General features: G+C 42.6%; 1 protein-coding gene across 3 annotated transcripts; it reads right to left on the reverse strand.

Moving 5' to 3' along the window:
• Positions 1–442: 442 nt before the first annotated feature.
• On the reverse strand, positions 443–14,599 carry rad54l2 (RAD54 like 2). Of its 3 annotated transcripts, none has more exons than XM_028574859.1 (23): positions 14,419–14,599; positions 13,373–13,441; positions 12,951–13,152; positions 12,524–12,812; positions 12,299–12,435; positions 12,048–12,185; positions 11,706–11,938; positions 11,411–11,593; positions 11,151–11,284; positions 10,865–11,061; positions 10,254–10,596; positions 9,963–10,140; positions 9,585–9,815; positions 8,551–8,669; positions 7,950–8,068; positions 7,378–7,477; positions 7,088–7,293; positions 6,563–6,732; positions 5,907–6,103; positions 5,281–5,465; positions 5,023–5,112; positions 4,844–4,936; positions 443–4,130 (listed from the first exon to the last, which is right to left on the reverse strand). In XM_028574859.1, the coding sequence occupies exons 3-23, from the start codon at positions 13,099–13,101 to the stop codon at positions 3,118–3,120; spliced, it is 4,506 nt and encodes a 1,501-aa protein (XP_028430660.1). In that variant the 5' UTR covers positions 13,102–13,152; positions 13,373–13,441; positions 14,419–14,599; the 3' UTR covers positions 443–3,117. The 3 variants fall into 3 exon arrangements, with proteins under 3 accessions (XP_028430660.1, XP_028430659.1, XP_028430658.1); XM_028574858.1 differs by having other exon boundaries at positions 13,373–13,444; XM_028574857.1 differs by lacking the exon at positions 13,373–13,441.
• Between the last annotated feature and the right edge of the window lie 215 nt (positions 14,600–14,814).

A 14,814-nucleotide genomic window follows, 5' to 3' on the forward strand; every position in this document is an offset into this window, starting at 1 on the left:
GCAGCCTCACAGAGCTGCTAGCATGGCTGTAGACTCTTATGTTTTTGACCAAATGGCTTGAAATATGATTTTAGTCACAGAAATTCAATTACCGGTAATAATAAGAATAAGAAATAAAGTGGTTGAATATTGTCTACTGGCATTGCAAACCATGCAGTGTGAAGGTTTTGACAGATTTCAGACCATCATATTGGAAGATCAGATACAATTTGCAGAATATTAGTTAAATATAAAAAATAGTTTTCTAGATGGTTTGAAAGTTTTTTATTCATGACCTCGGTATTTCTAGAATCCTGCCATTGGTCCTGAATATACGATATGTTGAATTATTGTATCTCAGGTCTCTTATCCTGCCTTTGATTACTTTTGTAGCAACATGTTTGAATACAACACAAAAAATCATACTAAAGATATGTTGTGAATTAAAAGCGTTTGTAAATGATTCACACTGCAATAGAAGAGTGTTTTATTGTTAAAATAACTGATAACACGGTCATATTTTGCTTCGATCTAGGCTGCATGTACGAAATTCTTACTGGATCAGCCGTCAATGGGTCAAAGTGAACAAAAGGTTAAAAAAATGTAACTGCAAAAAAAGAATGTATTTCCATCAAATACATTTCAGACACTTACATTAAAAGAAGGGAAACAACTGCCAGGCCAGTGAACACCAATAAGAAGTTATAAAAAAAACATTTAAAATAAATGACATATTTGCATGAAACACAAAAATGCACATAACTGACAAGAAATGGCAGACAGGTTTTGTTTTACAAACTGATGATTCACAAGATTCAAATGCAAAATGTTTCCAACGGACTGAGAATAAAGACAATTCAGTTCACAAGCAGATAGGATCCTTTTTCAAAGAGCCAGCTCCACCTTCAAATCTGAAACCAACCAGCCCAAGTTCCCCGGACATGCTGAAGAAAACTGGAGACATCCTTGATGATAGAAACATAGCATCCAGAACAACAACAAGGGAAGGAGCCAGTAAGTAGCAAAAAGTGCACAGTACTCTTGACTGTGGGAGCAAAAGATCTTCAGAAGAAAACAAACCTACCCATAAAAATTGTCTCAGGTTATCCAGTGTTACAGTCTACATACCTTGAGGTGTCCTCACAACACAGAAACACAAGGCTACAGAGAACAGCAAAGGCCTAAACTCCCTAAAGCACTGCAGACCTACACCGACTGACGCTACTGACAGAAGCTACTTACACTGCACAGCTTTTAAAGACGCACCTCTGTGAAAAGCTACCACATGTTGGCACTGTCAGTTTGGTAAGGCCACCACCGGTCCACAGTCATGTTCAATATCCGTTTTGATGGTTGGTGGCTTCATTGACTTCAGGTTTGAAACACTCAGGCCGCGTGAATGCAATGTTTTCTACAGTTTAGGTAATATTTGTTCTCAGTGAGTAATTAGAGTCAAAACTACATGTAGGGTGTAGCCTGACTGATGGTGGGGGACACTTCAGTAAAAACTGCAACAAAAGAGGTGGATGATTTAGCAACATTAAACCTTAAAAGCTTTGTGCTCCTTTTAGCTTTCAGACTTGGTGCTTTTCACAATGCTGAATCAGCCCAATGCTTGTGTTAATGAGTTTGACACTGACTGTCTAAATGCTCAGTAGTTCCAACAGATTTGTAAAAAGGGATGTACTAAGATAAATGCTAAGACTCAAGACCCCTTTGTGTTATTTAAGGCTAAAAATGAAAGAACACAGTCCGAATCCATGTCCCAGCCCCTGTTTTACCAAAGGCTAACAATAAAGTACATTCATTTTAGTTTTATGGGGGAGGGGGGGAGGTAAATTATAAAGTTGAACGTACATTTGTTTCCCCAGCATCAATGCAAAAGCGTGTTTATCATGATAGTCACTGTAATAATAAACCATCTTTCTACAACCAAAATCTACACACTGCACAGTATTGACTTGCAATATAAACAATGATAATGACTGCTATTTACAAAGTATCAACATGTTCAGTTATAGTATCACACATAATATCCATTCAACAGGGGATGCTACAATGCCTATCAAATTGCTAAAGACTAAAATATGCTCTGAAAGCCTAAGATTCTGTTATTAAAGGTAAGCCTCGAAGGATTTTCTCTAAATATATTGTCAGGTGGATTTTAACAACGTTCTGTAGTCGCTGTGAGTTATTTATTGTACTATGTAGCTTACCAGTATTGTTTACTATAAACAGTGCTGAAATAAAATTAGTATATTTGTGTTCAGCAGGTGAGTATTGCGGAAATGTCAAATTTTGGTTTGCACCAGACTGTTTCACAGCAATATATCATGAGACAATCCAACATGAAGCAGTTTTTCCTCACATTATGCCATCTGCGTTCAGGGAGAGAAAAAAAACAACAACTAACAGCACGGTGAGGCCTTGTTTTAAAGTGTAGCAGGAGATGCTGTGGTTAAAAAGTCTCCAAAAATGTCAGCTGGTCCCCGAACAACAATGGTCTGTTCCCACTACTCAGATGCTCCAGCTGAACAAGTAGAAGATATTCAGCATAACGATTTGTTACTCTGACTGTGTACAGTCATTAAGGTAATAGTTGATTCTCTCAGTTGCAGGTGAGAGTCTGAGTCTGTGTGTGTGTGTGTGTGTGTGTGTGTGTGTGTGTGTGTGTGTGTGTGTGTGTGTGTGTGTGTGTGTGTGTGTGTGTGTGTGTGTGTGTGTAGTTTAATGAGAACATTAGGAATGGGAATGCAGTTAATTTGCAATTTCACTGGTAAATATGTGAATGATATAAACGGTTTTAATGGCTAGTCTAACAGCAAGGCCGAAACACATTTAATTTATCACAATTTTTTCCAACTTCACAGTATGTGTTCAGGATTAAAATTGATTTAAAACAAAAAAGACCAGTCACTTCATCATTGTAGAATTTCCCTTTTTTCTCTTTAACTCCCATGCATTCTGATGCGCTCACACAATCAGAATATAAAAATGCATCTGGCCTTCAATTATCCATTCATAGGTTAGGATAGATACTGTAACAGAATCAATTTTGTTGATTTAGTAAAGGTGTAATCATTCCCGTCCCTAATGCAAATTATGTGTGAAACTGCCTCTCCAGGACTTCTTGAGTCTCTACTGTCCCGTCACCTCTATTACATCATCATCAGAACTACTGCCGCCGTTCTCCGTACTCGGATGTAGGTCCGGCTGGGTCAGAGCTGCCCCCAACAGACTGGAAGTGGGATTGTTGAAATGGGAGAGGAAACTGGATGCAGTAGAGCTGGAGTTAGGCGTGGGGAATCCCCCTGAGCCAGAGAGGAGAGAGGTGGGGAACATCCTCGGCTCAGAGAGCAGCGACGGACTGTAGTTGAGAGGGAAGCCTGACGAAAGCAGGCCAGCCATGTTGGGATTCATCAAGTACGAAGGCAGGGAACCCGACGCCAGGGAGGAAGAAGTTGCTGCCGAGGGTGTAGATGACATGGGGATGGTGGTAGAAGCAGAGGAGAAAACAGTGGACAGAGAGGACGAGGAGGGGGTGGGAAGGTGTCCTGTGGCAGACTGTCTCAGTAGGTCCGAGCCTGCAGAGGGGAACATGGTCTGTAGGTCAGCCAGTGTTTGTCCTGGTGTCTGAAGGAATGACGATCCACCACCACCATCCATCAGAAGTGGATGACTTATGTGACCTAGGTTCCCCAGTAGGGAGGTCGTGTTCAGACCCACAGGGGGAAAACTGAGCCCACTGGAGCCCATTGACAGTCCAGGGAAACGTGTTGCAGCAGAAGTGCGTTTTCCTCCTATTTGTGTGTTGCCATGGCTTTCAGTACTCCTGCGCTTGCTGCCTCGCATCTCTAAAGCTGAGCTCAAGAGGTCTTCACCGTGTGGCCTACTGAGGTCAGCAGTCTGATTGTTTCGCGAACTGCCTTCATCCCCTGCTGGTACAGCCAACATTTCTGACGGTGACGGCAATTCATTCCCCATGCCCGCGGTGACATCACTTGTGGATGCAGCGTAGCGGCTGAACTCTCTGAGAATCTCAGAGTTTAAGGGAGAGGAGGGCCGCTGCTCCCCGTTGGGGGAGCCCTGCTGTTGATCCACAGGCGATGAACAGCCATTACTGAGTGGGTGGATCAGGGAACCCTGGGTGTCTGTGGAGGAGAGAGCAAGATGAGTAGAAAGACACACAGACACACAGACACAAAGACAGAGACAGACACACACACACACACACACACACACACACACACACACACTCTTCCGGAACTAAATCCCCCGAAAAATCAATTTTCAATCTTTTTGGAGAGAGAAATGCAGTCATAAAATGTCAGGAGACATGTAAAGTGTCTCTGCCTCTGAATAATCTATTCTTGAAAGATCAATCCTGGAAATAAGATGGTGTAGCCAAATATGTACAAATAACATTAAAAAACAAATAATCAAATCCCTGCACAAATGATTAACAGTGATTCCTCATTGTTTCCTCCTTTAAGTCCAGAGTAAGGGTCAAGCCCCCAAATACCTCCAACTTGATCATGTCTTTCATCAGACCCCCACACCTCCTAAAAGGCCCACATCTTTAAAACGCCACATCTCCAGTTTGTAAGGCAGGCTTTCCGTTATAGTCTCAACCAAAACTGAGATGACCCTTATGACATCATCCGCATTATTTTCTCAGACTTCTGAAAGTTTCCTGCAGAGCCACAGAAGACAGTATAAACTGTTGTCACGGGTTGTATAGTACTCATGAAAAACATGATTCATGTGTAAAAGAACACCGGCCAACGTTGTACGAGTTGTTTGGATGGCTGGAATGCAAAAACTATGCAGCAGGAACCAAGAACAATAAAGATGATGTTTGTACCTCTTGCAGCAGCAGAGCCCCCGACTGCCGGCCTACTGATCTTTCCAGAACGAATAGCAAAAATCCTTCCATCATTTGTCCTAATGTAGGTACCTGTGGTGGAGAAAACATCAAGTGATTGAGGCAGTGACTTAAAATGCTTTGTAGGCAGACAGCAATTATTGCATTGTTGCAACTACCTTTTGATCCTCTGATAACATGGATGCTCTCCCCTGCACTAATTCGAGCTTGAACATCTGTTGTGCTGTTGGCTCCTGGGATTACAATATCTGCAGAACCGGACAAAATGGCGGATGTTATGGTCTGCTCATTACATTTCAAAGACATCGTTCATTTTTCTTCTCTTTGAAAGATTAAATGGTCAATTCAAAATGTAACATTTCAGGGCCGGTGTGGTACTTTCAATGATTTAAGCATTCACAAATATTACACATTACCGGTTGTGGTGACGATCCTCTGTACATAAACTCCAGCTTTCTGCAGGAAGTTGACAGGCAGGCTGCCGGCAGAGCTGGAGCCAGCCATGCCCATGCCGACCTGGCGAGGCATCATGGGGATTGGGGTTGACTGGATGGGCCTGACACTTGCCACAGGCTTGTCATCTGGTCGTGCCATGGGACGCCTGAAAATTTGAGGGCTGAACTCATGAGATGATCACACACATATACACACCTAACAGGTGTGTCTAGTATGATGGGAAATGTATTTAAAAAAGAAGAGAAATCCATGGAGAGCTACAACGTCAAACAAACCAACATTTTTATTTTTGGACCTGTGCTTTTGCCAGTAGGTAGACGGTCATTTCCAGATTTTAAGGGGATTTTGTCCAAAGTGGATGAAATTGCACATTTTGGTGGAGAACAGTGTAAATTGTAGCGCATTGCATAACAGAATATCAGGAAAACACTGCTGGTTAGTTTGTGGTTCTAGCTGTTGAGTTGCTCAGGAAAAGGGCTAAGTGTTTACAGTCAAACGAACCATTAGCATCTGTTCGCCACCACGCAAACAATTACATGAGATAGCTAAAGGGAATGCGAGCCCAAACATGCAGTCTGAAACCCACCAGCCACGTTGGTTAAATGCTGGTATGTTTGTGAGCATCTGATCACTTGTTGGGTAGTAGGGGGCATATGATGGGCGAGAGTAGGGCACCGAGGCTCGTTTCTCATCCTCATAGCTCTTCTTGGCGGCTCTCTTCTCTGCTTTGGTCAGCTTCGACTCCTTCCGGTCCACCAGCAGAGACTCGTGATGAAAAGGTTGCTAAGGAGCCAAATGGAAAGAGGGACATTTAATTACAGATCAACCGTCAGATCGGACATGCAAGAGGCGGGTCGATCTTATTTATTTCCCCACAGACAGACTTCAGCCCTTTTCAGATAGGATTTTAGTTCTAGTAGGTAAGCTGGTGAAATGTAATGCTTACTAGAATTTCTGTGTGTACTCATTCTTGTGTTTCTTTCGGTAAGTACTGAGGCATTCAGAAGTTTGCCTTTCTGCAGCCCAAGACCACTGGCCAACCTGGCCATAAAGTGAACAAATACTAAAAACACACCAGAGCATCAAAACAGTCTCAGTAATACTCACCAGAAAGCAAATACTTGTGCCACTGTTAGAGTTAAGTTTTCAAGTAGCTAAATTCAAAAATTCAAAACCACAAAAACTGCCTTATTTGCATCTAGTCTAGGCTTGTTTCAAGTAACGCCTATCATGCAACTATACCTTGGTGATGAGGTGTGGATAAAGCTGACAAGCTGTATACATCACTATTTCAAATTCCCCCTGGGATTCCAGAGAGATTTTATCAGGTTCCTCTTCCACAAAATGCAGCAGCGACTCCACTTCCTTACGAGTGAAGTTCAACACTGGGTTCAGGTCATCAACCACACGGTCTTTAAACAAACACACAGGCACAACATTGTAAGACTGGTATTATTCAGATAGATGTTAATTACTGCCCACATTAGATCTGGTTAAGTATGTGCTAACATTACTAGGATAAGGGATTAATAACAGTCCCCTGACACAATATCAATATTTATTCAAGAATTACTAGTGAAACCAAGAACTAAAGTAAAGTACCAACTTTAACGGATATTGACTGCACTTTGACACGTAACTACCGATAGCTGGAACTTTATGAGACAGACCCCCTAGTACTGATTGGATAATAAAAAAGGGATTGTACAAATGCAATAAAAATGCAATGTCTAACAAACATTTGGTTCAAATGTACCAATCTCTTACCAGACATGCCCTGTTTGGAGACTTGTCTGTCATAGATCTTCTTCTCCAAGGTGAAATCACAGACAAGGCGGTAAATGTAGCAGGGTTTCCTCTGACCATAGCGGTACACCCTACACACCGCCTGAGCATCGTGACATGGGTTCCAGGAGGCATCAAACACAACGACACGGTTGGCCCCTATCAGATTTACCCCCAAGCAGCCCGCTCTAAAAAGGAACACAGCAAATTATTCTGCCAGTGTTCCCAGGAAGTGTGACAATTATTAGAAAATAGAGAGCAGAGCCACCTACCTTGTTGAAAGGAGAAAGACCCACGTTTTGCTGTTTTCTGGGTCATTAAACTGATTTATAAGTCGCTCTCTTTCTGAGGCAGAAGTACTCCCATCCAGTCCTGTAGAGAGACATACATCATCTGTCAACACTGAAGCACTGAAGCACCTGAACGCAATTTACCTCACAGTGTATCATGGTAATATTTTTCATTGAATACTTAAGACAAGATAAAGCTGGGATATTTTTAATCATGGATATTTCTATTAGTTATTCTTGAAAAAGTATTTTTTCATCTTGGCAGAGCAGTATAAAGACTGGAGGAATCTTTAACTATCCATGGGGGATATATGTACATTATATATAAAAAACAATTTCAAACATCTTTGTCAAATTGCAAATAGATTGCTCTTCAACTTGTTTCAAGAGCACAGTGTAAAGACAAATTATTAAATTGAGGAACTTGAGAAATTGCAGCCAGTGATACGGAAACAATAATCACAACTTTGAGGCTTCAGTGGCGGTGACCACACTTTCTGCAGAGTTGCTGGGTTGGAAGAGAGAGAAGAGCGAGAACAGATTAGATGACTCACTGTAGTAATTGAGGTTGCGAACCCAGTTTTGGCTCTGGGCGTCAGAGGAGGCGATGCCTTTCGGCATGGCTCTCTTCGATAAGAAGTCCTCAATGACCGTCAGGGTGGACAAACTTTGACTAGTGGGTACAGAGCAGAAACAGATAATAAGGGGTAAGAAAAGTAAGTGCACTATGGTATGAAATAATTCAATGTTATCATAAAATAAAACTGAGTTTAAGTGACTGCAGTTTTGTGGGGACTGGTATACTCAAAGTTAAGAGTTACAATTAATCTGTCAAAATGTTGTTGTTTTTTAATAGTCACAGACAGTACTGCTATACGCACATGAATGGCTACAAGCAACAATGAATTTTGTTTCATTAAAAGGTCATCATTTTTGTTAAATGTGAAATTCCTGCTTACAAGAGAAACTTGAAAGAGAAGCAGAAAACCCTCATAAGATGTAGCAGGATTATAATATTAATTTCCTACAGTTTGTAAAAAGCTCTGAAAGCTCCAAATAAGTCTGAGTAATTAGCAGAAATGCAAAGTCTGTCTACCTCTTTTCTAATCCGCTTACCGGTGGTTTTGTGTTTAACGCAATGTGCGTTGGACTTACCTAAAGACCAAAATCTTGTCTCTTCTTCCTACACTGTCATCAATCAAATGAAAGAGCAGAATCATCTTGGCAGAGTTCTCCAGAACTCCTGTGCTGTAGTTTGACATTATGCCTTTTGCCTGAAAGATAGAATGTGGAATAAAAAAAAAAAACTGTTGATTTAAAAGGCAGCGAGACTACAGGCCTGGAGGAACGAATCAACAAACCCCTATACAGACATGACAACAAAGATCCTATTTTAACGATCTAAGCGCACGGCATGAAACGGCTGGCACAGGTGGGTTTAGGGCGTGTACAAATCCACTTTTGCTAGTTTAACGGTCTGTGCACCAGATGCATGTTTCAAAAGGGTTGTACTTAGTGTCTAAAGGCTGAGTTATACTTCTGCGTAAAATCTACGTCGTCGTTACGCACGTAGGTACGTGAAGACACAAACCTATGCCGGACCCTACGCCGTAGCCTGACGTGCACTTCTCGAAAAATGTAACTACACATCAAAGCAACGCACGAAGTGAAAGCACGCGAGCAGAGCATATCATTATACAATTTCACATTGTAATATTTGTATTTTTAATTGTTTGCACGTTTGTGTGCTGCTGCATCCCTGTGTGTGTGTAAAAAGCCTAGTGTGCGCGCGCTGTGCACAAGCTTAGGGCACATTTTACTAATGTGCTGTTAAAATAATGAAATGCTGCACTATTGACTTTAGACCAGGTTTTTGTTGGTCAATGACGCGATCACTTTCCGCTGCCTCAAGATAGCAATACGCCAAGAATGCACCTGAACCCCACTCCCTGTAAGACCAGCACACCCATGGGCGTCAGGCTTTGCTTTGCGCTGTGCTGGGTGCAAGATAGGGCCCTACATGTTGGTTAGTGGACATATTAGCACTAAACAAAGAAGTATATTTCAATATTTTAAACTTTACTCATTTGGTGCTTGAGGTCTGAAACAAAACAAGTAGACTATTTTAGCTGTATTTGTTATGTACAGTATATAAACAGCTTTACAATATATGGACTGTCATGACATACCCATTCATATGTGATAACTTGATTGGCTCTTTCCTGAGAGTGATTGAGTGGTGGCAGGGTGTTGTTGCCTTTGCTGTTGCTCGAGTCGGCCACTTTGGCTTTGAGGCCAGAACCTGGTGCAGGGCAGCGAGGGTTACTAGTTGAAGTGATGTCATCGAGGTCCAGGTCCTGCTCGTTTGCCTGATTCTCCTTCTGCAGGGCTTCATAGAGGACATCTGGGTGATTCCAGATCTGGAGGGATCCAGGAAAAAAAGAAAAAAGGGGGCTTACCTGATCAAGAATTAACCTGATTCCTCAGTAATGCGTCTCTGGAAAACAGGTTGGGCTGGCCCTGCAGTGCAAGAGGTTTCTACCAAACAGCAAGAAAAACAGTCTCACCTTGCAGCAGACACAGAAGGCTTTGAGTGGGTTTAGACCCAGCCAGCCACTGTTCCCCGCTTCTCGAAAGCGTTTCATGAACTCGGTATACAGCGCCCTCTGAATGGGAGAGAGTCGCACCAAGATCACATGCTCCTCCTTGGAGGGGAGCTGGTCTCGCAGCACATCATGACCTCGTCTGTAACCCCGAAAAGCACCACAAAGAACACTGACAGGTAAGCATCATCCAGGCTACTAGGCTTTTGCTTCATGATGTCAAATTTCTAAACCCAGCACGGACAGAAAGTTTACCTCTGGACGAACCCCTCCAGCAGGCTGTGCAGTACATGGCTGCGGTAGCGCATCAAGCGGACATCTTGAGGTGTGCTGTCCACGCACTGCCCGTTCAGAATGGGCCGCTCAAACATGTTGCTGAACTCCTGACGTGTGCCTAAAAAGTCAGGCCTAACAAAGTCCACCATGCACCAGTATTCAATTAGGTTGTTCTGCAACGGGTAACCAGTCAGGACTACTCTGCGCCGGGAGCGGATGTTCTTCAGAGCCTGTGATGTGCTGGCATGGTAGTTTTTAATACGATGACCCTCGTCACATATCACCACATCTGGGCCAGGCCGCGCTATGGCCCTTTCAATACCTGAAAAGAGAAAGTAATGAAAGTAATTTACATTTCATGTAAATTAAATTAGTAATAATTGTTTTTGTGGCCTTTATTTAGGACATGAAAGGGGAGAGAGAGGGGGAATGACATGCAGCAATTCCAACCTACGTCGAGGACTGAGCCTTTGTATACAGGCGCGCGCTCTACCAGGCGAGCTACCCAGGGCGCCTCATTTGAGTTTTTAATGGCACACAGACAACTTTGTTTAGGCCACTGCTCCCTTAAACTGATGACTTTTGCTGACCTTTCATGAGTTCCTGCTGTCTATCTTCTTCGTCCAGGTCAATGATGATTGGTCCGGCGGGCTTCTTTGATTTCCTCTTCTTGCCCATCACAAAGCTTTTCTTCATGGACAGCAGGCGGTACATCTCATAGCCCATCAGCAACACCCCCCCATCTCTGGACCAGTGCTCCACAACTTTGGCCCTGGCCAGCGTCGTCCTGCAGGTCACACAGTCAACGTGATTTAACGGCTCAAATGTTTGACAATGAAGGCTTAAACCTGGCACACAACATGACATGTCACATACTTGTGCTCATCGTTGAGAATGTGAACTTTGAATGTGCGGCCGGTGACGACTGCAGGGTCAGTGTCAGGGGAAAGGGATTCTTGTGGTGGGAGCCAGAGGTTAAACTCTGTCAGCCAGTTCTGAAGTGTGTTCACCTTTTCGCAAAGGAAACAAAGATTTCGGAGGTTAATTGAATCAAAATAAGATATAGTAACTTCAGGGAACGTGAATGTGTACTCTACATCATTTCTTTTAACATAATATACACTTTGATTACTCACAGGAACAATGGCCAGCACAGTGTGAGCCTCAGTATTCTTCAGTAGGATGTCAGTGAAGGAAATGACCTGCAGCGTCTTGCCCAACCCCATGCTGTGAGCGAGGATGCAGCCAAAGCCACTGCTGGTCTTATACCGCTCCAGAGACTCAATGAGGTTATCATAGAGGAACCGGATTCCCCCGATCTTCGACATGATGAGACAAATGTTTGAGAGAAAATAAGCTGGACTGTGGGTTTCTGCTACTGAGCATTTCATGTTTTGAAAGTTCGAGAGAGAGGGGAGATGGCGGGCATACCTGGTGAGGTTTGACTGCCTTGGCCAGCTGTGGAGCGAGGTAAATGTCTTTCTCCTCTGCAGGGTGACCGATATTAACCAGCACTCGACCCTGGGCATCAGGCAGATTCATGGCGTCGTTGATGTGTGCCCCGCTGCTCTCCTCTGAGGCGGCGGTGCCATCAGCATCCTCATCGGCAGACTCGCTGCTTATCTGCAGGGCGTCCTCGTCCCCAGAACTAAGCTCAATTATATCTGCGTCATCATAGGAGAAGTGAACACTGTGTGAGAGCTTGCCAATTTATACATAGTCTGGAATATCTCGTTGGGAGAGCATCATAGTTAGAAGTATCATATATCTTACCATCTCTAATGGCAAGTGAAGGCAGCGTGGGGTCCACCTTTTCATCTTCATCCCCACTGCTGTCCAGACAGATCACATCCTGCTTGCTCAGGAGAGCAGGGACCAAGTGAGATACTTCTAAAATTGAAGCAGTGTCGACTTTTGGAGAGATGGGAAGGTATTGGAAAATAAGATGGAAAGTACACAAAAGAAATGTCAAACTTTAAGTATGACTGGAAGGTGCGGCTTCACTGATAGAGGCGGACAGTCACCTAGCTGAGAGTCTGGGACAGTCGAGGCTGGTGTAGGGAAGTCCTTCCTCTGCTGCTCCAGACGCTTCCGCCTGTCCATCTCCTCCTGTTGAGCAGCTTTGGTCCCCGCCTCCAGTTGATCCTCTTTCAGCAGCTTTCTGTTAGCATAAGGAAAAAGTTCAGTTTACACAAGACCGGAAAAATATTATGTAATATACCAGAGGAGTGATATCAAGATAAATGTACCTGATATTCTTCCTCATGTGTGCAGGCTTAGATGGCTTGGAGCCTTTTGAAGACTTAGAAGATTTGGTTAATTTAGAGGTTTTATGTTTCTTTGTTTTGCTGGAAGGTGGCTTGCTCTGGCTTGAGTTTTCCGGGCTGATTGGAGGCTGAGAGCGAGAAGGAGGTCTGGAGGACGGGCGGGACGCGGGCTCAGACGGAGGCTCTGAGGACGGCTCTCCAGAGGTAGCTGAAGTGGAGTCCCTGCCATCCTGAGCTGTTTCTGTCCTGCCCTGGGCACTAACAGGCCGTTCTTGAGAGAGAGAATAGACTATTTCAGCTGATGTCTTCAAAGACTAGTTAACAAGCACACATTTATTGTCTGTCTTTAGCATCGTCTGTGAATGCATTCAAGTAATTCATGCACAAGAGAAGTTCATTTGTCACTCACCAACACTATCATCTTCTTCATCGTCTCCATCATTTTCATCCTCATCTTCCTCCACGTCCTCATTGTCCTCCTCTTCCTCGTTTTCCGAATACTCCTCTTCACTGTTAAGGCTGGGCTCCAGGTCACTTTCTGAAATTGCCTCTTCAGACATGGCGTCTTGCAAGGCTCTCAAACTATTACCTATAGACCTTCATCAGGAGCTCTAAAATAATAAAAGACATCACATTTTAACATTACAAAAGATAAACATAGTTATCTGACAATGACATTTTACGACCAAAATATTTGGTACTTTTAATTGATGAAATAGTTGCACTGTTAATCACCTATGCCTGTCCATCTATTCATGGATTAACAATAATTATTTAGCCACTAGACTATGTTTGATTTAGGAAAAAAAAAGTTACAAAACACACACACACCTGACTGGGACCGGAAACACTGAATCCTTTAAAATATTCATGAGATGATGGAAGGCTACCTGATTGATGCTGCTAATATATAAACAAAAATAATGGTCAACATCAACAACAACTTAGTGTTTTGTAACTCAATTTATGCCCCTGAGGGATTGGGACTCCAAATATGCCCATGAGTCCTTGTTAATTTTGTCCAGAATAAACAGAAAAGCAAATACTGGTAATACTGCAAACATCATAGAAAATCCATCTATGGGTTTAAAATAATTTGGTGAGATGACAGCTGCAAACCTTATGTCTGACAGCAAAAATACTTTAAAAAGTCGGGTGTACATATTATATGGAAGTTAGTCCTCTAGGCTATTATCATAAGGTTCCTACAGTCCTCACACAGTATGTTTACATTAGTATATCAAACACTTAATGTCTGGCATCTGAGTCAATGTGCTTCTTATTTTTATTTATTTATTTATCTGGGAGGTCATACATAGTTCAAGATTCAAAAGACTGAAAATGTTTAAATTAGATGTGACGTGACACATGATTTCACCCAAAGGCTTTTGAATCGAGGGTGGAGGCAGCTAGCAAAGTAACGTTAGCACGAAGCTACCTATGCATCTTATCTATTATGTTGTTATTGTTGTTAATTAACGTTAACATCAAACAGCTGTGGTTAGTTGGCTTAATGGGCTACCTAACTGAAAGCATATAAATACTATTGTTTCTCAGACTGAGACAGCAGACCAATATTCTAATTACACAACAATAAACGCAAATTCAAACGCTAAAACCACGTAATTGTTGAACTGTTCATTGTCCATTAGTGGCAGAAAAACAGGGTAGCTGGATGAAACTTGGGCTGGAAGAAAAATAGCTTTATTTGCCGAATCGACTGTTTTGTCGGCTGTCGCAGCAAGATAACAATCGTATATTGTTCAGGTGTAACGTTGACGTAGCTAATGCTAACCTGAATTACAAACAGGCTAACACTGTCGGTAAGGTAAGACGCGCCAGTTGAACTCAAACATCGGGTCGTTGTTGGATCTTACCGTGCATGCGGCTTCGCTGTAATCTTCAAGAAACCTCGCTGTGCATACAACGACCAATAAATGAATTCGCACAGTACTGTGTAAATGAACGGATAAACGTTGCTAATTTCTAATTTTTCCAGTGTTACCATAAACACCGTCCCCGTAGAGGTAGCTCCAACTAAAGTTCCGGTGTTGTGAAAAGCCAAGCTAAAACAAACAAACAGGTTAACTCTTAATGTTCGCAACACTTCATGCCCGAATTACTAGGCCTTTAAACGTAACAACTGGAGCATTTTAAATATTATATACACATTACATGACTAGTACTGTACATACATTGTACATTAGTACCCCATACTAGCAGCCTAAAATCTCGTATTTTATCTGCTTTTGTATTTTTAACTATTTTAACTG

The sequence above is a fragment of the Perca flavescens genome, chromosome 4, assembly GCF_004354835.1.
Source record: "Perca flavescens isolate YP-PL-M2 chromosome 4, PFLA_1.0, whole genome shotgun sequence".
In the NCBI taxonomy this organism is placed as follows: Eukaryota; Metazoa; Chordata; class Actinopteri; order Perciformes; family Percidae; genus Perca; species Perca flavescens.

Bases quoted from the DNA above. Each gene is read 5' to 3' on its own strand.
- rad54l2 (XM_028574857.1), bottom strand. From the start codon at position 13,101: ATGTCTGAAGAGGCAATTTCAGAAAGTGACCTGGAGCCCAGCCTTAAC. The intron at 9,816-9,962 runs GTGAGACTGTTT...GGATCCCTCCAG, and splicing joins CCTTCTGTGTCTGCTGCAAG to ATCTGGAATCACCCAGATGT. The intron at 6,733-7,087 runs GTAAGAGATTGG...GTTTGTTTAAAG, and splicing joins CTCCAAACAGGGCATGTCTG to ACCGTGTGGTTGATGACCTG.